The following is a 27,833-nucleotide window of genomic DNA, read 5'->3' on the forward strand; positions in this document are numbered from 1 at the left end:
TAATGACATTACTCACACCAGTACATAAACATTCTGTTTGTCCATAAAAAGAAGAGGATGGCAAATGGGCCCTTTTGGTGGTAGGAAATCAGCACCACTGGCGTCTCGCTGAATGGCCATTTGAAAAGGGCCAGACAGTATCTGGCAAAAAGCGAGCAGCTACCTGTATCCAGTTGCCAAAGGGTAGTGCCTAGAGGGGCCACAAGGGGTCATTCTGAAGAACTGCCGGCTTCTGCCTTTGGTTGGGGAGGTGGTGACAGGAAGATGGTTGCTTGCATTTATCAGCCTCAATAGATGAGGAAGGTTTTTTAATACACACACACACACACACACACACAACCTATGTATACACAACCTATGGAATATTAGGATTCAGGGGTACAACTTATTTAAAAGGGACAGGCAGATGAGAAAGGGTGGAGGCATAGCAGTATATGTGAAGGAGGTATATACTTGTGAGGAAATATGTGAATCAGAGCATGACAGCTCAGTTGAGAGTCTCTGGATAAAAATAAAAGGAGTAAGAAATAAGAGTGATATTATTGTGGGGGTCTGCTATAGACCACCAAGTCAGTCAGAGGACTTGGATGAGATACTTCTACAGCAGATTGCAAAGTTCTCCAAGAGAAGGGATACAGTGATCATGGGAGATTTCAATTACCCAGACATCTATTGGAAGTCTAACTCTGCCAAAAATGAAAAGTCAAATAGATTCCTGACTCGTCTTGCTGACAACTTCCTTTTCCAGAAAGTGAAGACGGAAACAAGGGGATCTGCTATCTTGGATTTGAGGCTCACCAACAAGAAAGAATTGATTGAAGAAGTGGAAATAGTGGGCACCCTGGGCAGTAGTGACCATGTGATTTTGGAATTTACAGTCTTAGGGAAGGGAAAAGCTATACATAGTCAGACTTATAGGTTGGACTTCAGAAAGACAAACTATGATAAACTTAGAACTATGCTGGGTAAAATCCCATGGCCAGAGATACTTAGGAGGAAGGGGGTTCAGGAGGGGTGGGAGTTTCTTAAAAGCGAAATACTGAAAGCGCAATCACAGACTATTCCTATGAGAAGAAAAAATGGAAGAAGTCTAAAGAAGCCGAAGTGGCTCCATAAACAGCTCTCTAAAGACTTGAGAAATAAAAAAGACTCCTTTAGGAATTGGAAGGAGGGCCTTATAACCAAGGATGAATATAAACAGATCATCAGTGCTTGTAGAGAAAAAGTTAGGAAAGCTAACGCTCAGTATGATGCTAAAAGGATGCTAAAAACAACAAAAAGTTCTTTTCTTATGTTCAGAGTAAGAAAAAGAATAAGGACATGGTAGGTCCATTGTGAGGGCAAGAAAGTGAAATTGTAACAGGTAATGAAGAGAGGGCAGAACTGCTCAGTTCCTACTTTTCCTCAGTCTTGTCTTCTGAGAGAAACGATGCTCAACATGGCAAAAACAGAACATATAAGGAGGGTATGAAGTTCCAACCTAGGATCAGCATAGGGGTAGTACATAAACACCTAGTTTCTTTAAATAAAACTAAGTCCTCATGACCAGATGAATTGTATCCAAGGGTTCTAAAAGAGCTTGCGGATGTAATTTCTGAGCCTCTAGCTATTATTTTTGAGAATTCTTGGAGAACAGGAGAGGTGCTGTAAGATTGGAGGCGGACGAATGTTGTCACCATCTTCAAGAAGGGGAAAAAAGATGATCCGGGTAACTACTGACCCATCAGCTTGACGTCTATACCTGGAAAAGTTTTAGAACAAATCATCAGTCGGTCCTGGAACATTTAGAAATGGATGTGATTACTAAGAATGGATGTGATTACTAAGAGCCAGCATGGTTTTCTCAAGAACAAGTCATGTCAGACTAATCTGATCTCTTTTTTTGAAAAAGTGATACCTTGCTGGATCAGGGGAATGCTGTAGACATTGTTTATCTTGATTTCAGTAAGGCTTTTGATAAAGTTCCACATACTATCCTTGTTGACAAGTTGGTAAAATGTGGTTTGGATCCTGTTACCGTTAGGTGGATCTGTAACTGGTTGACAGATTGCACCCCAAAGAGTGCTTTGTGAATGGTTCCTCATCCTCTTGGAGAGGAGTGATAAGTGGAGTGCCTCAAGGATCTGTTCTGGGACCTGTATTGTTAAACATCTTTATAAATGATTTGGATGAAGGAATAGAAGGAATGCTTATTAAATTTGCAGATGATACTAAATTGGGAGGGGTTGCAAACACAGAAGAAGACAGAAACAGGATACAGGATGACCTTGACAGGCTGGAAAACTGGGTTAAAATCAATAAAATGAATTTTAACAGGGATAAATGTAAAGTTCTGCATTTAGGTAGGAAAAATCTAATGCATGGTTATAGGATGGGGGAGACTTGTCTTAGCAGTAGTCTGTGCGAAAAGGATCTAGGGGTCTTAGTAGATCATATGCTGAACATGAGTCAACAATGTGATGCGGTGGCTAAAAAGGCAAATGCAATTTTGGGCTGTTTCAACAGAAGTATAGTGTCCAGATCACATGATGTGATGGTATCGCTTTGCTCTGGCAAGACCTCACCTGGAGTATTGTGTTAAGTTTTGGGCACCACAATTTAAGAAAGATGTAGATAAGCTGGAACGGGTCCAGTGGAGGGTGACAAAGATGGTGAGGGGTCTGGAGACCAAGTCCTAGCCTGGAGAGGAGAAGGCTGAGAGGTGATATGATCACCATCTTCAAGTGCTTGAAGGGCTGTCATATAGAGGATGGTGTGGAATTGTTTTCTGTGGTCCCGGAAGGTAGGACCAGAACCAATGGGTTGAAATTAAATCAAAAGAGTTTCCAGCTCAATATTAGGAAGAACTTCCTGACTGTTAGAGTGATTCCTCAGTGGAACAGGTTTCCTCGGGAGGTGGTGCGCTCTCCTTCCTTGGAGGTTTTTAAACAGAGGCTAGATGGCCATCTGACAACAATGAAGATCCTGTAAATTTAGGGGGAAGTGTTTGTGAGTTTCCTGCATTGTGCAGGGGGATGGACTAGATGACCCTTGAGGTCCCTTCCAGCTCTATGATTCTATACCCTAAAAATCTTTTTGGTCTATTAGGCTCAGACCTTGTATCCCTTCCTTCAGTCATCTTACTTTCTAAACAAAAAAAGCTTCCCTAATCATTTTGCTCTTTCTGCTAAGGGAGGAGCTTCAACACCCCTAATCATTTTGGTTGCCCTTTGATCCACTTTCTGCAGTTGTATTATTGAGATGGGGACTGCTCCCAGTAATGCAAAAGTATCCACATATTAGATTAATGCAAAGGCATGATCATAATGGTTGGTTCATTTTCACTTCACTCTCTAATAATTAGTATGGGATTTGGAAAAGTGAAGAATCCCTTGAATGGGAAAACGAGGATTTGGAATTAGGCAGGGAAGGAATGAATTTCATAAAGGTAATGTAGAATATGTAGATCCAAAAGACAGAAAGATTAATTTTACTATTTTTCAAATGTAAATACTTTAGTTTACCATAATCCTTGAGCCAGTGCTGGCATGACTCAATATTCCACTCAATTCCATTTTCCATTCCATTTACAATGTTCCAAACTGTTGCCTAGCTACCTACTAGTTGGATTTGGAGTAGTTTCCTATTTGTATCAGGGAAAGTAGCAGCTTTATAAAGAAATGCAAAAGATTCCCCACCCCCCACCCCCATCCCGGAAGACCCCTTGAAGAAATATGGGAAACGTATTAAATAAGCTACACAACTGGTATGAAAAATATATGAAGTTCCATTTTCCTCAAGAGGAGGAAGAACCTGTTGTGCCAATAGACACAAACTTTCATGTTGACAAAATAAGAAGATATGGAGATATCCTGAGAAATACAGAGCTACCCATAGATGAAAGGGCCAAAGCTGCACACTATATCGGACTGCTGGCTTATACAGGTAGGCATTGAGAGAATGGGATAGAACAGGTACGAGTGAGGTCTGAGGCAGAAGTAGGGCAGCCTGTTTAATCACATCAACATAAAACTTTAAAGTATTTTAAAGATCTATAGTTCAGGACTCACTGAAAGGCCTCCCTTGAAAAGCTTTTTAAAGAAAGGTTGTACTGAAAAAGAAACCTGAGATTGGGGCTGTGTGATTCTAGCACTCACTGATAAGAAATTTGAATGTCACTAAGATATCATCAGTCTTAAAAATGTGATTGATTAAAAAGGAGGCTTCCCCCATTCTGTGGCAGTTCAAGTAATCAGCAAGATGAAGGACTCAAGTTCTCTTACGGACTCTTATGTCTTCAGAATGTGTGGTTAAATATGGGTACTTAAGAGACAGTGATTTATAGGAATAACCCCGCCCCTTTGCTCTTCCTGAGTTGGCTAACCCGCCCCCCTCCCGGAACAAAATTTCAGAGAGCTCAAGAAGCTGCAACAGGCGGGAGGAAGTCTCCATCCCCATTGTTTTCTGAAGTGCCATAAACCTTCCAAATGTGTGGTCAGACACAGGCCAACGTAATCTAGTTATCTAAAATTCTTCATATAACTGACACACAGCAATTAAATTAGCTGTTAAGATAAGATATACTCAGGCTAGAAGAAGATGATACTGGATTTATATCCCGCCCTCCACTCCGAAGAGTCTCAGAGCGGCTCACAATCTCCTTTACCTTCCTCCCCCACAACAGACACCCTGTGAGGTGGGTGGGGCTGGAGAGGGCTCTCACAGCAGCTGCCCTTTCAAGGACAACCCCTACCAGAGCTATGGCTGACCCAAGGCCATGCTAGCAGGTGCAAGTGGAGGAGTGGGGAATCAAACCTGGCTCTCCCAGATAAGAGTCCGCACACTTAACCACTACACCAAACTGGCTCTAGAATCTAGGCTAGAATCTAGAAGACCCAGGTTCAAATCCTATGTCATGGAAGTTTACTGGGTGACCTTGGGTCAGTCACAGTCTCTCAGCCTGACCTACTCACAGGGTTTTTGGGTGGATAAAATGGAAGAAGAGAGAATGATGTAAACTGCTTTGGGTTCCCACTGGGGAGAAAGGCAGGGTATAAATGAACTATTTGTTATGAAGGGCAGGATGTGACATAAATGAGGCTGTCGGGCCGGGCCATGTGTGCCATAAAATGTAATGTCAGATAGCAGAGATGTCAACTAAAGGGCACAGACAAACACAAAAGATTTTTAAAAACTTAAAACATGCTTTAAAAATCAGCATTCTTAAAGGTGCTTTCTTTGTATCTCTCCAATGTGATCAAGAGAACTGGCCAAAGGAAGCTCTGGCTCTTTTCTTTCTTCCCCAGGGGACCAGGAGGGGGAGGAACCTCAGCCAATAGAAGAAAGAGAGGCTTGGCTTAGTAGCTCTGCTGTGTAATTGAGAGAGCCTGGCGAAGCAGGTTATTCCCCCCCACCCCCCCCCGTTTCCTCACCAATGGAGAAAACAGAGGCTTTGCTCTGTAGCTCCTGTGCGATTGAGCAAGCCTGGCAAAACAAGCTGTGATACAGAAGGAAGCAAGAGAGGGAGAAGGAAGCAGACAACAACCAGTTGCTCAGAGGGCCTTAACAGCCCGCGGGCCACACATTTGACACTCCTGGGCTAGACTGTTAAAACCAACAGCTTCTCTTCAAGCAGAAGGGAGCATTCAGAGTTTCCACATAATAGTAAACTGCTTCTTCGGGCTGAAGACAAATGCTTCTCTTTGCAGGTGGTGTCGTCAGCAGAGCGCCTGCATCAGAATATATTCAGGACATGACTGATATGTTGATCATGGCAGATACTTCCAGGAAGGTGAAGATTGCCTTGCTGAAAGGGTTATGTGGCTTATGCTACTTAAACTACAACAACCAAACCCATGCCAAAGAGCTCCATCTCCCTGACATTCTTCTTGCCTTTTTGGATGAGGACGAGGACGAAGATGATGAAGATTCCAGTGGTGATGACCAGGATATAATCATTGTGAAGTTCTGGGTCTGCTATCTTATGACTGTTGTCTGCTGTAACAACATCCCTTATCTTAAATTATTTCAGGAAACAGGTGGGGAAATGCTAGAGAACAGGCTGGAATCCCTCTCCAGCATGGAATGGTTTGGCTGGCCGGCAAACTATGCAGAAGTAATGCTTTCACTCCTGGGATATCAGCATGTACATCTAGACTAGACCTGTTTTTATGGCATTTTAACAAGTCAGCTGCCTCAAACGGGTCTCAAATTCCGTAAATACACTACCTATATGAAATTAACTAACCATTGCATATATACCTTTCTTGTCCTTTACTATTAGTATTAAATATTTCCTAAATAAAAGTCCAATAATGCAAAAAAGCAGTTGTTCATCTCCTCTCGATTTATTTTAGCTACGACAAACACAGCTATCCACCTACCTTTGTCCTAATTCATATACCTTTCAACCTTATTACTAAGTCCTCCAGGTATTACATACCACAGAATTCACTAAAGGGGAAACCCTAAGCAATCTAGTTAGCATTAAGTCCTGTTTTAATTTCCTCCTAGAAGAGTTCTTGAAAGTATTGGCAGAATGATTAACATAGCAACTGTGCACAACCTGATTAAACAGTTGATAAAGATTTATTTAGGAATTAACATACTTGATAGTAAAGAGGAGAGACAGAGATAGGTTCCTAACTATAGCTCTAGTGGGGAGAGAATAAGAGTGGAACTTCTGAGAAGAAGCAGGATATTGCCTCGAGTGGAAATTTGAAGAGGCAAGGAATGACATTTAAAAGGAGAGAAGATTCTGACCTCACTATCCTGTCTTCTTGCTGCCCTCTTCAGGGTTGTCGTCTTTGTACATCAGACATTGTCTATTCCAACAAGAAGTAAAACTAACTTCAAGTCAGCATGCTCAAAACAGGAAAACGTTTTATAGAAATACGTTTTTTTAAAGTGATATATCGGAGTTTATATATATGCCTCTGCCTATATGTAAAACACTTAATTGTCCAATATTGTCAATTCTTTTAAAAAGCAAATATAGTCCCCCAAATGCCTTCCACAATGGCAAACCACCCCGTAAAAAGTCTGCCGTGAAAACGTCGTGAAAGCAACGTCACCCCAGAGTTGGAAACGACTGGTGCTTGCACAGGGGACCTTTCCTTTCCCAAATGCCTCCCAAGTGTATTATATTACACAATACTGTTCTCAACTTCCATCTTCTGTTGGAAGCTTCAGAATCCCATGCATCAGAGCAGTTTAGTCTAACTTGAATATGCTTATAAATTACTGTGAATTGTATGTTGACCGATTGACTTTTAGGAGATGGTGGCCTCCCTCTCCAGTAATAGTTTAACTTCATACTTGTACAGCTGAAACTCATATGTATAAAGAGCATTCATTTTCTCCAGCCTGTCTTAGGTCTTTAATCTGTACAGATAACAGGCCTGACAAAGCTGCCATAATAATGTAGCTGTAGTATATTGCTGTAGAGTGAGTCTGGGGGCAACACTGGACTCTAGATCAGGGGTGTCAAACTCAATTGTTATGAGGGCCAAATCTGACATAAATTAGACCTTGCTGGGCCATGTGTGTACCTTTTTAAGATTAAGTAGCAGAGACAAAGTTTATAAAGAACACAAACACAAAGGTTTTAAAAAAAACCCATTAGCACTCATTGGTCTTAAAGGTGCTTTCTTTGTAGCTTTTCCATGGGATCAAGGGAACTGGGCAAAGAAAGCTCTGGCTCTTTCCTTCCTTCCCCAGGGGAGGGGCCTCACCCAATAGAAGGAAGAGGGGCTTGGCTTAGTAGCTCTCCTGTGCAATTGAGAGCTTGGCAAAGCATGTCTTCCCCTTCCTCCCCAAATGAGGAGCCTCAGCCAATGGAGAAAATAGAGGTTTTACTCTGTAGTTCCTGTGTGATCGAGCAAGTCTTGCAAAGTAGGCTGTTATGCAGAAGGAAGCAAGCGGGAGAAGGAAGCAGATGACAGCCAGTTGCTTGGGGGCCTGATAGGAGTCCTCCAAGGGTCTGATTTGGCCCCTGGGCCACATTTGACACCCCTGCTCTAGATATTGGCTAACAAATGGTCCTCTGCTTGGGAAAAAAGAGTTGGCACACACAGATCATACCCCTGTGTGATAGTGCAAGATACTTTCTCTCCCCCCACCCCCAACTGGTTATGTTCTACACCTATGTAACACTTTTTATTGTTCAGTTGCACAGTCCAGTCAGACTCCTTGTGACGCCATGGACAAAGTCATGCCAGGCACTCCTTTCTTCCACCATCCTCCGAAGTCTGCTCAAATTCATGTTTGTTACATCAGTAACACTGTCCAGCCATCTCATCTTTTGCCATCCCCTTCTTCTTTTGCCTTCTGTCTTTCCTAGCATCAGGATCTTCTCCAGGGAGTGATCACTTTTCATTTGGTGGCCACAGGATTTCGGCTTCAGCTTCTGACCTTCCAGGGAACAGTCTGGGTTGATTTCCCTTAGGACTGACTGATTTGATCTTCTTGCAGTCCAAGGGACTCTCAAGAGTCTTCTCCAGCATCCCAGCTCGAAAGTATCTATTCTTCTATGCTCGGCCTTTCTTATGGTCCAGCTTTCACAGCCATACATTACTACTGGGAATACCATCACTTTGACTACACAGACTTTTGTTGGCAGGGTGATGTATCTACACTTAAACTTATGCTTTTGCCTGATTCTGGTATCAGACTAGTGCCTGTTCAGAAGTAAGATACTGGCCTACATTGCACATGTGGGTCAGCTGCAACTATTCAGAATGGATGAATCTCCCCTCAGTTTCCAGCAGAGAAACCTGAAGAGGACTGAAGTCACTTTAGAATACAGAATGAAGTTTCAGCTATCTTTCCCTGGGTTTTTTGGGGTGGGGTGGGGTATTACATCTTGGGGTTTTTCTTGGGGGTGGGGAAAGAAGGAAACAACCAGCATTCTAAAGGAACAATTCCCCCAGAGTCACTGAGATAATTGGCTTTGATAACACATACACTTCTCAGATGGCAGCCCTGCAAAACCAGTAGTGAGGATAGTCCCAATATTTTTCAGAGGGATAACATACAATTCCATCCCTGCTTGTTCAACATCAACTGTTAACCAAATCTCACTTCCAACCTAGTAGTAAATTAAGTTTCTGCCACCAGTTACTTCCCCTACTGGTCAAACTGCATCAATTAAAACATTAGATGTGTGCCAGTTGCATTTCTGTTACACATGTCTAATTAGGCAACATCCAGCGTAAGGGAGAAGTACTAGATGCTAGTCTGAATTGTCCAGAAACTGCTCAAGGTTTAACAGAAGCCTTACTAATGGCTATATACCTCAGCCTGGTTCACTGATAAAATGCACTTCTATTTACGTTTCAGAATTCCATTCTGCACATATATAAAGAAGCTACATCAGGAACATGAAGTTGAACACAATCAAGATTTAAAGGCTTCCACATGTAGTTCACAACTGGCATTGCGCTGACCTATCCAAGAGATTAGGCTCTGCCACTGTCCAATTCTCCACTCAGAATCTAAGCTACCTACCTGCAATGCTTCCTCTAAGCTGTGGAGTCTTGTCAGCAAAAATTCTACTTTGTGAGGTATTGGCATTAAAGTTGTGAGTGAGCAACTTGGCTCCTGCCTAATATAGTTTGCTCTGGGGCCATCCTTCCTGAGTTAAGACAAAAATGTGTGAGCTGGAGGCTAAAAAACTGAGCTAACTCACGCTAACTCAGCTTAGAAGGAACACTGTCCACCTGTCTTCAAGGTGACTTTCACATGCATCTACTATCTTTCACTTTCCAATCAGACCTAAAGCAGGTAGCACTCTCATTAAAGATACTAATTCACCAGATCGTAGAGTTGGAAGGGTGTTACAAGTGACATAATTAAGTTTATTTGGCAGTTATATGAAACATACTATACATGGATAAAACTATTTACATGGTGAAATACACAGTATTTCCATCTTACACAAGCAGCCAGATGCAGTTAATAGTTTATAGATACACTTACTAGCATTTGTACAAATTATTTGCCACAATTTATACTTTTGCTCTTATATTACCAGTTTCCAGAAGATTTCATTCCTGCCCTACCCAAGTCATCTCTGGTAGTTTATTCTCCCCTAAAGCACTGATCGGATATGAGCAGCCTCAGTATTAAGGATTACTGGTTTCACGTGTATGTAGATCTGTAACATTCTCTGTAGAAGAGATCTGTGTGCATTCTGGCTCAGAGTCATCATCCAAATTCTCTTCTGCAGAAGAATCTTCATGTACACTTTCCTCCAGGTCTAGATTTTTCAGTGTCTCAAAGCTTTCTGGTGCTTGTTCAGTTAGCTGCTAGAGAGACATTACAAAGTACCACTAGATGTTAATATTTGCAGATAAATATTAAACTCTTACACCAGTAATTAACAGCTTGGTCTTTTTTAGAGGTAATATAGTGCAGTCAGTGTCAATCAAGTTACTTTGTTCCCAGATTCACAGCTAACATATTTTGATTCAAGTAGCTGGCGTGTGAAATGTTTGAGGTACTAAAATCTACACAACTCAGAAAAGTTTGCTGAATACAAAAACAAGCCAAAAAAAAATCGGATTTATCTTGGAAACCTGGTGCTTGTATTAAGTAGTAGGTAGAACACAACAGGATTTGCACCTGGAGTTCTACTTTTCATGCAAACAAATGGCAGATTGTTATAATTAGCAAAGGTTGTACATTAAAAGTTTCAGAACTGAAAACAAGGCCTTTGCATCAACTTTACTGTAATATGCTGATAAAATATCACTTAATATCGAGCAGTGAGAAGTACAGCTGGTGCAGACAGGTCAAATATGTCCCTGAATATCAGTTTTTATATCCCTTATTTTCTGAAATGGATCAGAAAAATTAACATCTTCTCCCACATATCCATTCCTCCTGCCTTCTAATACAAACAGGCAAGAAGGGCCATTGAGATTGTCAAGAGGAAGAACCCTTTTCTTCACATAAAACAAGAGACCGAGTTCAGAATGTGTAAGCTTGGATCTTCCATTTAGCATTTCAGAAGCTGTTTGAGGATGCTAGTAAGACCTCTTCTGCAATTACGAAGCAATTATGAAGCTCCCTCCATGGCAACCTTAAGAGGGACATCTAGGATCTGATAAGAGTCTGAAGTACTATTTACCTCAATCATGTTTGCCATATATTGTACATGGCTTGCCAGCTCTGCAAGCTCTTCATTCTCTTTCTTTAGACAAGCGATTTCAGCATCTTTGAATTCAATTTCTTTGTGCAGCTGGAAAAAGTAGACAGACATTAAACAAGGGCATTCATCAAAAACACTTACTTTCCCCCCCATTAAATACCACCGTTACCTTTTCATTTTCTTGTAACACCTCATATAGAGCTTTCCTCCTCTCTTCAGCCAGCTCTTTCCAGTACACAGATGAAGGATTGCCTGCAAAAGAGTGAAGACTATTAAAATATTCAAGAGCAGATGTTGCCTTGATTTTGATTAAGCACATTTACTTTGATAACTAAATGGAAATACTATGTATAAAAATGGTTCTAATTACACAACTAGAATGCTGAGGAAGGTAAGAGCACCACTGGGTGAGACCTAATGTTTATGATACCATCAAGTTATCAAAAATCCGACATCAATCTAAGGATTGTATTTATGCCATTTGTTATGATTTAATGGATAGAAATTACATTAGCTCCACACTGGGTAAAGAAAGACCAATACCTACCTTGAAAAACATAAAATCAAGGAAATCAGTGGCCCAGAATTAGATGTGGACTTGGCAGAAATTACAATTGAATACAAAGGGATTCCAGGGTAAGTGGATAGTGGGAGTGTGGGGGAAACTGGAAGTCCCTATATTCCTGAGGAATGACACAGCCTCACAAGCCAGATCAGTTAATGTAGTGACCAGGAATAAGGCCTCAAAGTCAGGCTTCAAATTGCCTATTAGGCCAGAAGCTAGTGGTTGCTAGAAACAGAATGTACCAACTCAGCAGAAGAGACCCAGGCAAAGTAATGGTGAGTGAACCTGCAGCTCTGGCACAGAGCATCCAGGCTGTACAATTTCTGACTGAGCAAAGGCAAGATGATTCTTTACAGAAATTCTGGCGACAAGCTGAGACATCTTCCCAAGTAGTAATGGCAGAGAATCTTTGTTTAAGGTCACAGACCAGAGACTTTATAGAGTGTTTATATGAGGCAAAAATGTGCTGCTATATGGAAGAGGTATAAATAGTTGGTTATCCCAAGAAAATAGATTGCAGCTTCTACATCATGCCCATGAAACACTCATGCATGGACATTTAAAAATTAACAAAACTAGAGACGGGTTGCAAGCATGATTTTATTGGCCCAATATGGGAGCTTTGCCAAGCATATCAGCTGGTGGGCAAAGTTCAGGACAGAACAAAAGGACACTTACAACCTGTTCCTCTTGTGACTGAAGAGCTCTTAAAGATAGGTGTGGATATTGTAAGACTAGTCACTAGAGAAACCCGTCATTGGAATAAACACATATCAACAATTGTGGATTATTCAACCACATTCCCAAAAGCCATCCCTTTAAAGGACACTGAAACTAAAACAGCAGCAGCAGATGCCTTGTTGACTGTGTTCCCTAGGCTAAGCTTTCCACAAGAAATGTTCACAGATATGGGAACCATATTCATGTCCCAGGTAATGAAGGAGCTGATGCGAGCTTGTGACCTTAAACATCTCACCACCACAGCTTAGAATCCACAAGCAAATGGACTGAATAAAAGATTCAATGCCACTCTGAATCACATGAGAATATATCTAGTGAAGCACCCTGATGGCTGGGATCAAAGATTTCAGCATCTTTTATTTGGATATTGAGAAATGCCACAATAAAGTTCTGGATTTAGTCCCTTTGAACTACTGTTCAGGTGCCATACGAGAGGACTAATGGACATCCTCAAGGAAGCATGGACAGGAATAAAGAACATCAAAAGCAAAGATGTAGTCAGCTATCTTTAGGAGCTACAAAAGAATCTTCAGGAACTGAGAGCTGCTGCCTCAGAAAACGTACACCAAGCTCAGTAAAAACAAAAGACTTGGTTCGCTGCCGAGGCCAGAGAGAATCTTTAAGCTAGGAGACCCAAGTCTTTGTTTTGAAACCTTGGAGAAAGCACAACCTGTAAGTGGTATGGGAAGGACCCTCTAAAACTGTAAACTCGATTTTTAGTGTACATTATTTCATGTGCCAATTTAAAACAAGGCACAAGATGGATTTGAGTCTCTCCCCTCATTTCCTTAGGTTGGCTCAGAATTTGCCAATGTGCATTCAAACGACAAGGAGGGGCAGCCAGAGAAAGGAAAATGGGCTGCTCAGCTAAGAACAATATAAAGCAAATTCCTGTGAGGGAGGGCAAAAAGGCCAACATGATTCAAAACTAAGTCCTTTCCTTGAATTGGCAGAGTACAAGCAACTTTGGACACACTATCCCTTTCAGCAGCATGTGTTTTGCAGTATGTCATGCCTACATTATTTACCCATTTTTCAGCCGAAGCTGAATGAGCTGTTGTCTTCTATGCAGACACACAATGGGACTCTGCCTGTGCAGACTCGCCACCGACGTTTTCTTTCTAGCTTAAAAACTCTCCCAAAGGCATGAAAAACAATTATTTCAAGGAGAAATAGTGGCAGCAAAAAGGAACTAAGGGAAGGGAGCACCTGCCGTTGGAGTATGTGATGCGTGGGGCGGAAATCCCATGCATGTGCTGGCTCCAAAAGGGGGCAGGGTGCTCCCTCTTCGAAGTTTTTAAACTAGAAACAAAATGTCTGTGGCCAGCCTGCACAAACACAATCCCAATGTGGGGCTGCAGGAGAAGACAAAAGATGAATACCAGTTTATACAGATCTTGGATCCAGTAGCTGCATGTCTTCACATGAGATTTTGGTAGCTGCTTTTCTTTTGAAAAGGCTACATACCTTTTACCATGAGGTCAGAAGCTTGGATGGCACCTTTTGCATTTCTGTGTTCTGATGATGTTGCAGAAACAGGTTTGGACACGTTTGGCATAGATGGCTCACTCCAGATTTTCCCCTTGATTGACAGCTGGACCTGCTATAAGTTTTAATGGGAAAACTCTCAGAAATGGGTACATTCTCCAATGAACCTTTCCTCTCACCCTCTAATCTGCTTGATAAAACTTGAAACTTTATTTCCTTGAACAGTATTAACTGAATATGCATTATTTGATGTGCTTTCCAGTTAACAACCAACTCCACCCCTTCTTAAGTCTATATGCTGTATATGGTAGCAATTCAGTTTTACACTCAACACTGAAGGCAAACTGCAGCTTATACAGCAAATTATTAGCTTCCAATCAGTGTTTTTTAGTAGCAGTACATACCTTATCTGCCCTGCCAACAAGACACCCTGTAATAGATGGCTGTATCATCTTAAGGGTTTGTCTCTGGAATGGGCCATTTGAACTACCTCCAGGAGCCTGTTTTGAAAAAGAAAATATAATACACTTAGATTTAGATCATGTTCCTACAGTCTGAAATACATTTAGCATTAATGCAAGCTACAGAACGCTAAAGTACACTGTAGCATATGTATTTTGTCAAAAAGATTCTAGATCTCAGGAAAGTGTATTCATCAGGTAACATACACTGCCAGGCCAAAAATGATATTTAGTTGGTCAACAATGCACTCATGCCCTGCTGCAACTCTTTTCTCATATTGTTTGATCACAGAGTATTCCTACATCACGTGGGCTTCCTTGAAAACTTCCCCCACAATGGCCATTATTTGTATCAGTCAATAATTTCTTCTGTACTGCGACCGTTAATAAGTTGGAATGTTAAAATGGCTAAATGTAAAATTTAATAAACGCCATGGCAATGCTAGAAAATTTCTAGTAGATCTGATATTCTTTCATTAGGGAAATGAATCCTTGTAAGTTGTACATTAGATATTTAAGGAATGTTGTACTGTGTAGATAAATATTTCTGAATGTTGTATATTTTAACCACCAATATTTGAGTATTGTGTATTTTAATCACCTTTAGAAAAGTACAGCAAAATAACTTTATCAGAAAGACTATGATAAGATCTCTTTAATGCAAACCACCATGGGATGAGGCCAACAACCAGCTCAGTGTTTGCGAGATCAGCCAGAATTAGACATCCCTCTAAAGCCGCAGACATGCTTGCTATTCCATATCTGACCTGAGGCTAAATCCGGCGAAGACAGAGGTCCTTTGCTTGGGTCGTCGGGGTCCGGGAAGGGAAATCCCCTTGCCAGTTTTTGACGGTACGCCGCTGATAGCGATGCATAGGGTCAAGAGCTTGGGGGTACTACTGGAGCCTTCCTTAATAATGGAGGCTCAGATAGCAGCCACTGCCAAGTCCGCATTTTTCCATCTTAGGTGGGCAAGGCAGCTGGCTCCCTTCCTGGAGCGTGACGATCTAGTAATGGTGATCCATGCAACGGTCACCTCGAGGTTGGACTACTGCAATGCCCTCTACATGGGGCTGCCCCTGTGCCGAACCCGGAAATTGCAGTTAGTGCAGAATGCCACCGCCCGGTTGTTATTGGGGCTCCCAAGACGGGAGCACATTCAGCCAGGGCTTCGGGTTCTGCACTGGCTGCCAATACTTTATCGAGTTCGGTACAAGGTGCTGGTCATTACCTTTAAAGCCCTATATGGCCTAGGACCTGCCTACCTGAGGGACCGTCTCTCCCCACATGTTCCCCAGAGAGTACTGAGAGAGTACTGAGATCGGGAACTCAAAACCTCCTCGTTGTCCCTGGGCCAAAGGAAGCCCGTTTGAAATCTACTAGGGATAGGGCCTTCTCCGTAATGGCCCCTTCCTGGTGGAACCAGCTGCCGGAAGAGGTAAGGGCCCTGCGGGATCTCGCTCAATTCCGCAGGGCCTGTAAGACAGTCCTCTTCTGGCTGGCTTACAACTAACCGGCACTTGAAACTGAGTGTAGTTTTTATAAGACTGCTGTATGTTTTTAATGTTTTAACTGTGTAAAATGTTTAAATTTTTATATTCTTATGTTAGATTTTATATGCTGTAAGCCGCCCTGAGCCACCTGGTGGGAAGGGCGGGATATAAATCACAAATAAACTAAACTAAACTAATAGCCACACATGAACAGTTAGAGTCCAAATCAGATGAAATACACAAATCAGGTCATTTTTGCACTGTAACTGGATCCCCAGGTTTAGTTGTTTAAACATCTCCTGTATCACCAACTTGGGCATATTTGCATTGTACCAAAAGTAGAGGCTGAATTTCAATTGTTTTGCTTCATGCCGTTGCACCTACTTCAAAGACAGCACACAAGGCAGTAAGTTAATTTTAATTTTCAAGTAACTCTACAGGGTACCAGTTTCCTTTTATTTGTGGCAGATATCTAGCTGCCCTGCTTGGGGCATAACACACTGATCCAGCAAGAGTATTGTGTTTGGAAGAACGGTACATCTATTACCTTCCTTGTCATATGTAAACACTTATTTCCTGCATTAAGTCTTTCAGGGGGGAGAAATCATTACACTGCACCATGAGATAGCAAACAATGGTAGATAATCAAATAGGGATAACAGGAACATAATGTCATACTAGCGTGAGAAAGTTGGCGATTCACATGACAAGAGCTCACCTTTCCCACGGTAAAGTTTCTGCTGCCAATTAACGTGCTATTGAACTGCAGGACAAATGCCAACTTCTGTGGGAACCAGCACTGTAGTACATTTCACATTACACTCACTGCTGCTGAATTAGGCTACAGTTGTTAGAGGTATTCACTGGCCACTACTTACTTGAGTTAATCTATTACTCTTCATATTTTATGTTCAACCAAGTAGCACCTAGGCAGCAAGTATAAATTTAGTCATTTGGAAATCTAGATCGGAGGCCCAGCAGGTCTGAGAATTAACAGATAGCAAAGATATTTCACAGCCTTATTTTAACATTTATGGGGCTCTAAGACCATCTCTCCAACTGCTTTTGTCCTTCTAAAAGTGATATGGTCCTCTGACATGAGCCCATAAATTTAATAGCCACAGTGAATGTCACCTTCTCATTTGCTAGGCAATAAAAGCTAGCATAACAAGGCACTCTAAGCCTTGCATTCTAGCATTTGGAGGGAGTAAATGTTCCCTGCTTCCAATACTGGCTCTGATTTATGCTACCAGCCCAAGCGGTTGAGTGGTACCATCAATTTTTTCATTGCTTGGACAACCCAATATCTGGTCAACCCATGACAATGGTTATGGCTCAGGTGGCAACCTGCCAATCTTTTAACTTTCTGCAGCAGACATGAGGACTATGAATTTGTGCTTTCTAAGTGAACCAGAGGAGGCTGGGGTGGCTTGCCCTAGCTGAACACTAGATAGAGCAAGAGTTTTACAACAGAACGGCAGCCAGGCCATCTTGTGGCCAAGATTAGCATACATTTGGCCACAAAGGCATAAGGGAAGAGCCTTGTAAACTAGTGGTACAAAACTGCAAAGTCAGATACGTCAGATACATCTATAACAAGATTGGGACACAGAACTACTTGCTAGCCATTGCAGATGACAGAGCTAGAGGGACCAATACACAGACCTGGAAGGAAAGAAACCCTTCAAGAATACATTCATTAATGTCTATACAAAAAAAGCTAAGAACGCTCATAAGGAAAGGAGCTAGATATCCCCTACCTGGTAAAGGTAGTCCCCTGTGCAAACACCAGTCGTTTCTGACTCTAGGGTGACGTCGTATCACGACGTTTTCATGGCAGACTTTTTACAGAGTGGTTTGCCATTGCCTTCCCCAGTCATCTACACTTTCCCCCCAGCAAGCTGGGTACTCATTTTATCAACCTTGAAAAGATGGAAGGCTAAGTCAACTTTGAGTCAGCTACCTGAACCCAGCTTCCGCCAGGATCGAGCTCAGGTTGTGACCAGAGCTTAGGACTGCAGTACTGCAGCTTTACCACTCTGCGCTACGGGGTGCTTGCCTTACCTGAGGCATCCTCAAAACTAGCATATGGTTAAGCAGTCAGGAAGTAGCTTGTACTCTATAGAGAAAATATATGATTTTATAATCATCTTTCTGCAGACTTTACTAGAAAATGCCCAGGACTCCAAGGAAGGAAACAATTTTGCCAATCTCCCTCTTTTGCTATGCAACCCTCTTTTGGAATACTGACATGGCCCCTCTGGCATTTTGCCAACTTCATAGTACTGCTCAAGCACAGCACTACTAAAAACAGTAGAACAAGTACATCATGTAGAAGTGATAATTTTTCAACATTTCCTATCGCTATAAGATTCTCCAAATCCTTCTGCCAGAGTACTATCAATTGTCTCAAGTTCATGTTTCAGCAGTTAAACAATTCGCTTATTAAAACTTTTAAAGTGCTTCTTACTTTGGTAACTTGAAGCACTCACATGCCCTGAAGGCTAAGAATTACTATGCAGTAATTAAGTTGCTTCCCATTGCAAAGCAACTACACACATGTGAAGTTAGCAAAGTGTTGTGAGCAGCAGTTAATCAAATTATACTTAGTATCTCTGAGCCCAATTCATATGAAAATTAAGTCTGATTTTATTTGCTAAGATTTAACAGACAACTCCCGATGCACATACATACACAGAGTGAGAAGGTAAGTTATGCAGTGAAGGGTTGTTACCTTTGCAGCCAAAGATTTCTCTGCTTCAGCCTTCTGCTTCAGCCTGGAATTCATTCGCCTACTTTGAGCAGTCTTATTTACACAAAATATTCTAGAATACATAAAAAATTATTCTATTTAACTACAATCACAACAGTGCAATAAAGTTCACATACTAGAACTTCATCCCTCTCCTCAAGACATTAGTTTCTCACCCTGGGATGGAAGACCCTGAACATTTAAGGTAAGATGCTTTGAAATCCACACACCTTTTTGAAGCCCCTCTAGACTGCTCTTTGACAATTTTGATATAGAACAGCAAGACTCTCCCCTTTGTCCTTTTACCACTTTTTTCCTTAGATCAGTTTGACGAATTATCTTGTAGCCCGTTACTTGATGGCAAAATCTGTATGAGTTCTAAGAGCACAGCCTCACACTTCTATTCCTAACTAGTTAGATCAGGGTCACAAGTCACAGAGAATTAAGGCTACTTTTTACATTACAGCAGACCCCTCCATTTCTATTCCAAATGGACTGATCTTTTTTCAGAAGATATAAATAACATCTAAAAACACTCACAAAAACATGTTTACAAAAGCATGACTTACTAATGCAAACATCCTCTGAACACCTAAGAGGCAAATCCAGCCTATTATGGAAACACAGGGAACAATCTTTTGCTATATGAAGCAGAGTAGTCCTTGGATTCTAATCAATCCCAAATGACTATTGGGGACTTTTTACAAGTGCCATGAATAAGCCATTCACACAATTGTCAAGTTCCTCGTTCAACTCTTTCTTCTCCTGTGCTTTCTCCTCACCTCTTCACTCAAAGTCACCTAACGACCAACTATACTTGTGTGATTTTACTACTGCACCTGTGAGCATGCAGTAAAAGTCAGGGGGGGGGGGCAAACAACCAAGTTATCATCTTTAGCATCTGCCTGAATGACTGATGTATAGCAAAGGTCAAGAAGTCTTCAATAAATGGTACTGAATATATCCCATTGATTCTTTAAGGTGAACTGGCATCCTAGATCTAACCCTGCCAAGCAGCCCTGGTTTCACATTTTAATTCCAAAAGAGTATTTTGTCTACTGTTTAAGAGTCATGAAAGTGAACTTGGACTTGGTCCTAAGTAATGCTCAAGACCTGGTGAGAGATGTAAATGCGACAGCACCAACTGGGAACAGTGACCATAATGCTTAAGTTTAGGATTTAGGTAAAAAAGGATTTGCTAAAAAAAACACAACACAACCACATTTAACTTTAGAAACATCTCTCAAATGAAAGGAAAGAAGGGCCAAATCTCTTCTGGAAACTTGGAGACTATTTAAAACTACAATCCTGGAAGCTCAGATACAATGTATACCACAGATTATGAAAGGTGCAAACAGGCATTTTTTAAAAGACCTGCATGACATAACAAAGTAACAGAAGTAACAAAAGGTAAGAAGGAGTTCTTTAAGTGATGGAAAGCTAGTCCGAGTGAGGTAAATAAAAGGGAGCACAGGCTTTGGCAAATAAAATGCAAGTCAGTGATCAGACAAGCAAAAAAGAACATATTGCATGAAGAACATATTGCAAAAAAGCAAAGACCAGCAATAAAAATGTCTTCAAATACATTAGAAGCAGGAAAAACCATCCAGAGAAGCAGTGGGGCCCCTGGATAAGCAAGAAGTAAAAGGATTACTAAAAGATGACAGGGAAATGGCAGAGAAGCCAAATACAATTTTTGCCTCTGCTTTTACTATGGAAGATAGGAGATGCTTGCCCACTCGATTCACCAATTTCAGGAGGGGTGTTGAAAGACCCAAGTTGCATTGAGGTGAAGAGAGAGGGTGTCCTATGACAAATTAAAAGCTGACAAATCCTATGACAAATTAAAAGTTAATAAATCACCAGGCCCAAATGGCATATCAGGGGTGGCCAACGGTAGCTCTCCAGATGTTTTTTGCCTACAACTCCCATCAGCCCCAGCCACTGACCATGCTGGCTGGGGCTGATGGGAGTTGTAGGCAAAAAAACATCTGGAGAGCTACCGTTGGCCACCCCTGGCATATATCTAAGAGTTCTGAAAGAACTCAAGTGCGAACTTGCGGATCTCCTGACAGAAATCTGCAATCTGTCACTAAAATCTGTCACCATTTCTGATGAATGGAAGGTAGCTGATGTTAACACCAATTTTTTTTTTAAAAAAAGCTTCCACAGGAGATCCAGAAAATTACAGGCTAGTCAGTCTAACACAGATGCTGGGTAAATTGGTAGAATCTGTTATTAAAAACAGGATTAGTAGGCACATTGATGAACAAAAGCTACTGAAGAAGAATCAGCATGGATTCTGTAAGGGAAGATCTTGTCTCACTAACCTTCACAGTTCTTCGAAGGAGTGAACAAAGATGTGGACTAGGGCAACTCAGCAGATGGTTGTTCTCCTAGACTTCCAGAAAGCTTTTCATAAAGTTGCTCATTAAAAGCACCTAAGTAAGCTCAGCAATCATGGAATGAAAGGACAAGTCCTCTTGTGGATTAAAAACTGGTTATTTAACAAGAAATGGAGAGTGAGTATAAATGGAAGGTGAGTATACAGTGGAAGGTTGTAAGCAGTGGAGTACTGCCGGGCTCAGTTCTAGGTTTGGTGCTTTTCAACTTGTTCATTAATGATTTGGTGTTGGGATTAAGCAGTGAAGTGACTAAATTTGCAAAAGGCACTAATTTATTCAGGGTGGTGAAAACCAGGGAGGTCCGTGAGGTACTCCAAAGGGATCGGCCAAGGCTGGGCAAATGGGCATTAATGTGGCAAATGAGGTCCAATGTGAGAAAACGTGAAGTAATGCACATTGTAGCAAAAAAATCCTAAGTATAAGTTTACATTTGTGGGGGCTGAACTGGTGGAGCTGACCAAGAGAGAGATCTTAAGAGTTGTTGTAGATAACTCCTTGAAAATGTCAACTCAATGTGTGATGCAATAAAAGGGAAAAGGTACGCTGGGGATTATTACAAAAGAGACTAAAGACAAATCAGACATTACCATAATGCCCTCGTATAAACTGATGGTGTGGCCTCATTTGAAATACTGTGTACAGTATTGGTAACTGCATCGAAAAAATATATTCTAGCATTGGAAAAAGTACAGAAAGGACAACTAAATATTTTGAGGGGATGGAACACTTTTCTTATGAAGAAAGGTTAAAGAGTTTAGGGCTCTTGAGTTTGGGAAAACAACTGAAGGGTAATATGGTATAGGTTTACCAAACAAAGCAATAGACAAGCCTACCTTTAAGACCAACTAAGTTTTATTCAGAATGTAAGCTTTCGTATGAAGGCAGAGAAAGTAGTACTTTTCTCCCTTTCTCACAATACAAGAACTCATAGGCACTCAAATTAATGAATAGTAGGTTTAGAACAGATAAAGGCCCTTCTGCACCCAAAGAGTAATTAACATGTGGAATTTATTGTCACATGTAGTGGTGGCAGCTACCACCAGACAGCTTCAAGAGGAGACTGGATATACATATGGAGCAACAGTCCATGAGAGGCTGTTAGCCACAAGGTATAGATGGAACACTTTGTCTGGGACAATGATGCTCTGTATTCTTAGAGCTTGGGAGGCAACAGTGGGAGGATTCTTGCAGTTCTGCCCTGCTGGTGATCCTCCTGATGGCACCTGGGTTTGGCCACTGTGTAATACAGAATGTTGGATTAGATGGGCCATTGGCCTGATTCAGCATGGCTTCTCTTATGTTCTTATGCTTAATAACTATATGAACCCACCATCACATACACTGACATCACTCCATATCATGAAACTAGCTTTATTTTGGAGCCTTATCTCCCACGTGGCAGAGTTCATATCTCAATGCTGCAGGAACTAGAATAAACATGTATCTAGATAATGAAGTAACTCCTTGTAACACAGCTGGCCACCCCTATACTAGAAACAGAAGTTTCTACTACGGTATATTCCTAATCAGGTATTTCTCAGAGCTACACATATACATTTCTGGAGACCCAAAAAAGATGCATTGTGTGTGTGTGTTAGTTTAAACAGAAGGCCAGAACCACATTGTTTTATGAAATGGAGAGGAATTCTTACAATTGCCTCTCCCACACCCTGCCATGAGAGCAGCCCTCAACCACCCAAAATGGCAGAGATAATGTGAGACATGCTCCTATCTAGACTGCCATGACTACATCCAGCAGGCTCTTAAGCACACACTACAGTCAGCTCCAAAATACATTTTTCAAGACCAGATATAAGGGAAGCAACAAGATGTACTTAAGCCTTCGCAAGGCACCCACACGGACACACAGGGATATGGTTTTGCCACTTCTAAGTACTCCACAGCGCCCTCAAGACCCTTCCTTGGGACAATGGGTGGCCAAACTGTGGTTCAGGAGCCACATGTGGATCTTTTACACGTATTGTGTGGATCTCAAGCCCCCACTGCCCAGCAGCTTGGAGAAAACATTTAAAGTTAACATTGCTTTCTTTCCACCTCTCCCTCCATCTACTTTCCTCCGGTTTTGTTCTGCAGCTCTCAAAAATCTGAAGTCCATGTCTTGCGGTTCTCAAACATCTGTTTATTCTATGTGGCTCTTATGTTACGCAAGTTTGGCCACCCTTCCTTTAGATGCTAGCAGTGCAGCCAGCTGCAGAGCTCCTGCAGTCCAAGCCTACTGAAGACCACAGGTTTAGCCTACTCTGCACAGGACTGCGCCATAAACACGTGTATGTTGCTCAGTTGAACCGGCTCCCCCAAACGGACCTCACCCTCTCAAGCCGAGTGCTTCGCAATGGAGCCAAGCAGCACAACCAGAATACAGGAATGCACAAACGGTGCCAACTGCATAAAACAACACGATGGAAGGGGGTAAGGAGAAAAGCCTCCGCCACCCAAAGAATGTCCCCTGTACTCCCACCTCCATCTTCCGCAAACGGCTTTAAGCAACGCGAACCAGCCGCAAAGCCTCAAGGTAGCAAGCAGCGTGTTTCCATAAAGACCCGCTGGAAATCAACGCCGGTCTCTCCGCAGCACGGCCCGTTCTCCCAGCAACGCTTCCTCGCGCGAACTCACCAAGCCAACAAGAAGCGAGCCGCGGATTCCTCTCCACGCGACACCACCCGCCGTTCCCGCTCGCTCGCTTGAACAAGGAAGTCTTTCGCGCGCAGCCATAAATACCACACGCGTCAGTGGGCGGGGCGCGGACAGAAACGCCCTCTCCGCAGCCACCCATTCGCCAGTCAAAAAACATCCAGCCAATCGCAGACCGCTATGGAGAAGGCCGCGTCCAGGTTCTCCCGGCTCCGCCTTTCCGCGTTCCATAGTGACGTCTTCCCGCAATATAACTCTTGATTGGTTGCTGGCGGAAAGTAGGGGCGGGATGGGAGAGCGAGATCTCGGAGACCTCCGTTAGAATTCCCGCTCTGCTGCCGGAACCTGCTGGGTGACTTCAGGGCGGTCTTTCTGTCCAGCCTCACTTACCTGGGATGCCAGCCTCCAGGTGGGACCTGGGGATCCCCCGGAATTACAGCTCGCCTCCAGACTACAGAGATCAGTTCCCCAGGAGAAAATGGATGCTTTGGCGGGTGGACTCTATTGCACTGGACCCCACTGAAGTCTCTGTCCTCCCCCGGCACTATTCCATTCCCGAATGTCCAGGAGTTTCCCAGCCAGGATCTGGCAACCGTATCCCCCTCTCATCCTCTGCTAGCAGTCAGAGTGGACTTGGCAACCTTACTTACCTAAGTTACCTTAAAGTAGGGATGGCCAAACTTGCTTAAGGTAAGAGCCACATAGAATAAACGTCAGATATTTGAAAGCTGTAGGGAAGGAGGAGAGGTAGAAATAAAGCAGCTCTAAATACATTCTCCAAGCTGCCAGCTGGCTTGGCTTGGATAAGTGATTTAGAGACAAATGCCTTCTCCAAGCCGAGTGATGAGGGTTTCAAGAGCCACACAATATGTGTGAAAGAGCCACATGTGACTCATGAGCCACAGTTTGGCCAGCCCTGCCTTAAAGAGTTGTTATAAGGATAAATGAAATAAATGGTCTTTATGTGTATCTATAACAGGAGCCCCGTGGTGCAGAGTGGTAAAGCTGCAGTACTGCAGTCCAAGCTCCCTACTCATGCCCTGAGTTTGATCCCGGTGGAAGCTGGGTTCAGGTAGCTGGCTCAAGGTTGACTCAGCCATCCATCATTCCAAGGTTGGTAAAATGAGTACCCAGCTTGCTGGGAGTAACATGTAGATGACCAGGGAAGGCAATGGCAAACCACCCCGTAAAAAGTCTGCTGTGAAAATGTCATGATGTGACATCACCCCAGAGACAGAAACGACTGGTGCTTGCACAGGGGACTACCTTTACCTTTTAAAAATGTGTATTATAATGCACAAAGGCAGTGGGCATATGGGTTGATTTTTTTTATCCAATTTAAAGTTTTTATTAATTTTTAAAAACAGACAGTTCAAAGTAGTACAGATATACAGTGTGTGTAGAATGAATAGAGTAAAAGAAATACAGCATATCTGAAGTATTCTAAAAGTAAATCATTTCCTGATATACTACATTACCAGGGGTGATCCCACCTGGAGGCTGGATTACTAAGAGGTAGGTTTCAGCCAACAGAGCAGGATTCTAAACCCGCAGTTAATCCAGATTTGTTGGGGGAAATAACCAGCTGTGGTTGACCTGTCCATCTTCATTTGTACATCATGGATGGCTGGAGACAGTTTCTAAGGAGGGTCCCTTAATCATCCTTTGCATGAAAAGGAAGGGCTCGGAGCCCCCAAATGGGGGAATGGTCGAAATATAAATAAGCAAAATAATAATAATAAAAAGGAGGGCGCACACGAGATCCTAACTGCAAGCTGGAGTCCTGAACAGTTATGTTTCTGTACAGTTATGTTTCTTTATATGAAGGGCCATTCAATCAAACAAGCCTTCACATGAAATTGACTGTTAGCCGCCCTGAGTCCGCTTGCGAAGAGGGCGGGATATAAATTAAAGTAATAAATAAATAAATAATACTGACATGGTACAGGCCGGGAGTGGTGTTTCACCTCTTCATTTGGCGTAAGCTGGTAATAGGAGAAAGACAGCCTGTAATGAATAAATAAAACTAGGCCTAGGACTGAAGTCTACACAGATTTGCATTTCAGATCTCAGAACAGAAAAGCTGCCTCAGGTGCATTGTTGGGAACAATTGTATTCAGGGGTCATTTTGTAGAAAAATAGGTGGCAGAGCTCATTAGCATATGCCCCCCCACCCCGCAACCAAAAACAACTGGATGCAAGAAAGGAGAGCTCCGGGTGGGCGAGGTCTGCTTGGGCTGGCTAGAGATCCAGCCAGCCCAAGCAGGCCTTGCTCGCCTGGGGCTCTCCTAGTCTTCCCCCCCCCCCCAGTCAAAAGGCCAGCAAGCTACTCACTGCCCAAAATCACATAAGAAGTGGAGAAAGGGTAGTGAGGGCTTCAGGGGTTAATGGCAAAGCCCCTGGTGGCTGGCTGGCTGCCCGCTCTCCTGATCCAGGGATTGTTATGCAGCTGCACCTACTATTCAATGGAAAAGGTAGGTGGGGAGGAAGAGGGGGAACCCTCAGAAAGGTTCAGGAGCTGTGCTCCTGTGAGCTCCTGCTGAATTTGAGGCCTGGTTGTATTCATGTGAGTTCCAGGGTCACTTAGCTGAAATCTGCAGAGTAGGCTTTCAGAACTGAAGTATCTGAAGATGTGTGCATTGACTCATACCCTGCCACAAAGTTTGTTAGTCTTTATGGTGCTACTGGACTGTTGCTCTGTTCTAGAACTAAAGTAACACGATCACTTTAATGTAAAGTTCTGTTTTGTAATAAACCTGAATTTCTGTTTTCCTTTAAGCTGCTGCTGTCTGGCCAGGTGTTCCTAATAATGGAACCACTCCTTAACTTAATGGAAAGGGTTTACCGTTGTGCACTATTATACTTCAGCTGTTCTTGTTAAGTTCTTCAGGTTGGGAGGAATTGTAAAGAATCCCTCACTTTAATCCGAAATAATTTCCCTTCTGTCATTTAGAAACTCATTTATGAAAACCGCCATATAATTAATACCAGAAGTCCAATGAAAAAGCTTCACGTTACACCCTGCTGAACACAAAAGGTTTGATGTGTATAAAAAAAAACATGTTGTGACATTTGGCTTCTCTTAAACACTTTGCCAATCTCCGCATTGCTTTTTCTCTAGTTCTGTATATCGGGATGGGTTTCAGATTCTTGGTGCGTTTCAAAACAAATCTGTACATCTGGAGTTCTGACTGTTTGCACTTCAGTAGAGACTTGGACACAAAGTTAGGTTTCTCATTGAGTTCAGCCAGGTTTACTAAGGGTGGGATCACACAAGAGACTTGGTGCGGCAGTATCCTGGCTCTAAAAAAGCCAGTTCTCTTTGATCTGTGCTGCAGCATTCACACAGCTTCTGCCCTAATGTGGGAGAGGCATGGGCCACGCATGCGCAAGAAGAGCATTCAGACTGCTCATGCACATGCAGGGTGGGTGCAGCGCGTGCCCAGCCATTCAGATAGCTGGGAAGCAGACCCTACATACATTTTAGAGGTTTGCTACTGGGAAGTTCCAGGTAGCTATTTAATCTAGTCACAGCCTGTCCTAAGGTGATGTAAGTACAGGCAGGACTGGGGGGAGGGGAGAGATGTGCGTGTGTGATTACAAGCATTAAATCCAGATGGGGGGTGGCTAGGTCAGGCAAATCTTGCACCCTAAATGTAGTGTAGACACCCTGTATCATGTGACCTCTAAATGCAATCATTTTTCTGAGCCTAGAAATCTTTTCATTCTTCCCTTGCTCCAAAATATAGATCATACAGAGATAGTGGTTTTATTAGAAGATAACAGCAGACCAATAGCTCTTTTAGTTGTGAAATTTTATGCATCTGTGATAGATTTTCACAGCCACTCAGATGGGGTCTAGCTTTTTCTACATTTTAGTAATTGGCTTAAAACTAAGCAGTTAAGAAGCAGTATGAGGTAGAATGAGAGGAATCCAGGATATGAGGACAGAATTGTAAATTATTGCAAACTTTGACTTTGCATTGTCAAAGTCAAAATATGAGTCCTACTTCCTGAACTAGGAAAGATGGATTATGTTATTGCCTATAATCAGCAAAAGGGGAGGGGGGAAACAGACATAGAAGAAGAGTGCAGATTTATACCTCGCCCTTCTCTCTGAATCAGAGACTCAGAGGCTTACAATC

The 27,833-nt window shown here is 42.4% G+C and overlaps 2 protein-coding genes across 6 annotated transcripts; one reads left to right on the forward strand and one right to left on the reverse strand.

Moving 5' to 3' along the window:
* The first annotated feature begins 3,713 nt into the window (after positions 1–3,713).
* Positions 3,714–6,139, forward strand: ARMH2 (armadillo like helical domain containing 2). Its single transcript, XM_060244357.1, has 2 exons — positions 3,714–3,924; positions 5,688–6,139. The coding sequence occupies exons 1-2, from the start codon at positions 3,714–3,716 to the stop codon at positions 6,137–6,139; spliced, it is 663 nt and encodes a 220-aa protein (XP_060100340.1).
* Positions 6,140–9,815: 3,676 nt separating this feature from the next.
* GMNN (geminin DNA replication inhibitor) lies at positions 9,816–23,813 on the reverse strand. 5 transcript variants are annotated; one of them, XM_060244139.1, is made up of 7 exons: positions 23,671–23,813; positions 18,614–18,704; positions 14,330–14,425; positions 13,905–14,037; positions 11,301–11,383; positions 11,111–11,221; positions 9,816–10,286 (listed from the first exon to the last, which is right to left on the reverse strand). In XM_060244139.1, exons 2-7 carry the CDS (start codon positions 18,665–18,667, stop codon positions 10,104–10,106), a joined length of 660 nt encoding a protein of 219 aa, XP_060100122.1. In that variant the 5' UTR covers positions 18,668–18,704; positions 23,671–23,813; the 3' UTR covers positions 9,816–10,103. The 5 variants fall into 5 exon arrangements, with proteins under 5 accessions (XP_060100122.1, XP_060100120.1, XP_060100121.1 ...); XM_060244137.1 differs by having other exon boundaries at positions 13,905–14,040; XM_060244138.1 differs by having other exon boundaries at positions 9,816–10,283; positions 13,905–14,040; positions 23,671–23,788.
* Positions 23,814–27,833: the final 4,020 nt, after the last annotated feature.

Source organism: Heteronotia binoei, chromosome 7 (genome assembly GCF_032191835.1).
Source record: "Heteronotia binoei isolate CCM8104 ecotype False Entrance Well chromosome 7, APGP_CSIRO_Hbin_v1, whole genome shotgun sequence".
In the NCBI taxonomy this organism is placed as follows: Eukaryota; Metazoa; Chordata; class Lepidosauria; order Squamata; family Gekkonidae; genus Heteronotia; species Heteronotia binoei.

Coding starts and splice junctions, on each gene's coding strand:
- ARMH2 (XM_060244357.1), top strand. CDS start 3,714: ATGGGAAACGTATTAAATAAGCTACACAACTGGTATGAAAAATATATG. Junction 3,925..5,687: donor CGGACTGCTGGCTTATACAG/GTAGGCATTGAG, acceptor TTCTCTTTGCAG/GTGGTGTCGTCAGCAGAGCG.
- GMNN (XM_060244136.1), bottom strand. CDS start 18,715: ATGTATTCTAGAATATTTTGTGTAAATAAGACTGCTCAAAGTAGGCGA. Junction 14,426..18,613: donor AGAAATCTTTGGCTGCAAAG/GTAACAACCCTT, acceptor TTTTCAAAACAG/GCTCCTGGAGGTAGTTCAAA. Junction 14,041..14,329: donor TTGTTGGCAGGGCAGATAAG/GTATGTACTGCT, acceptor TAAAACTTATAG/CAGGTCCAGCTGTCAATCAA.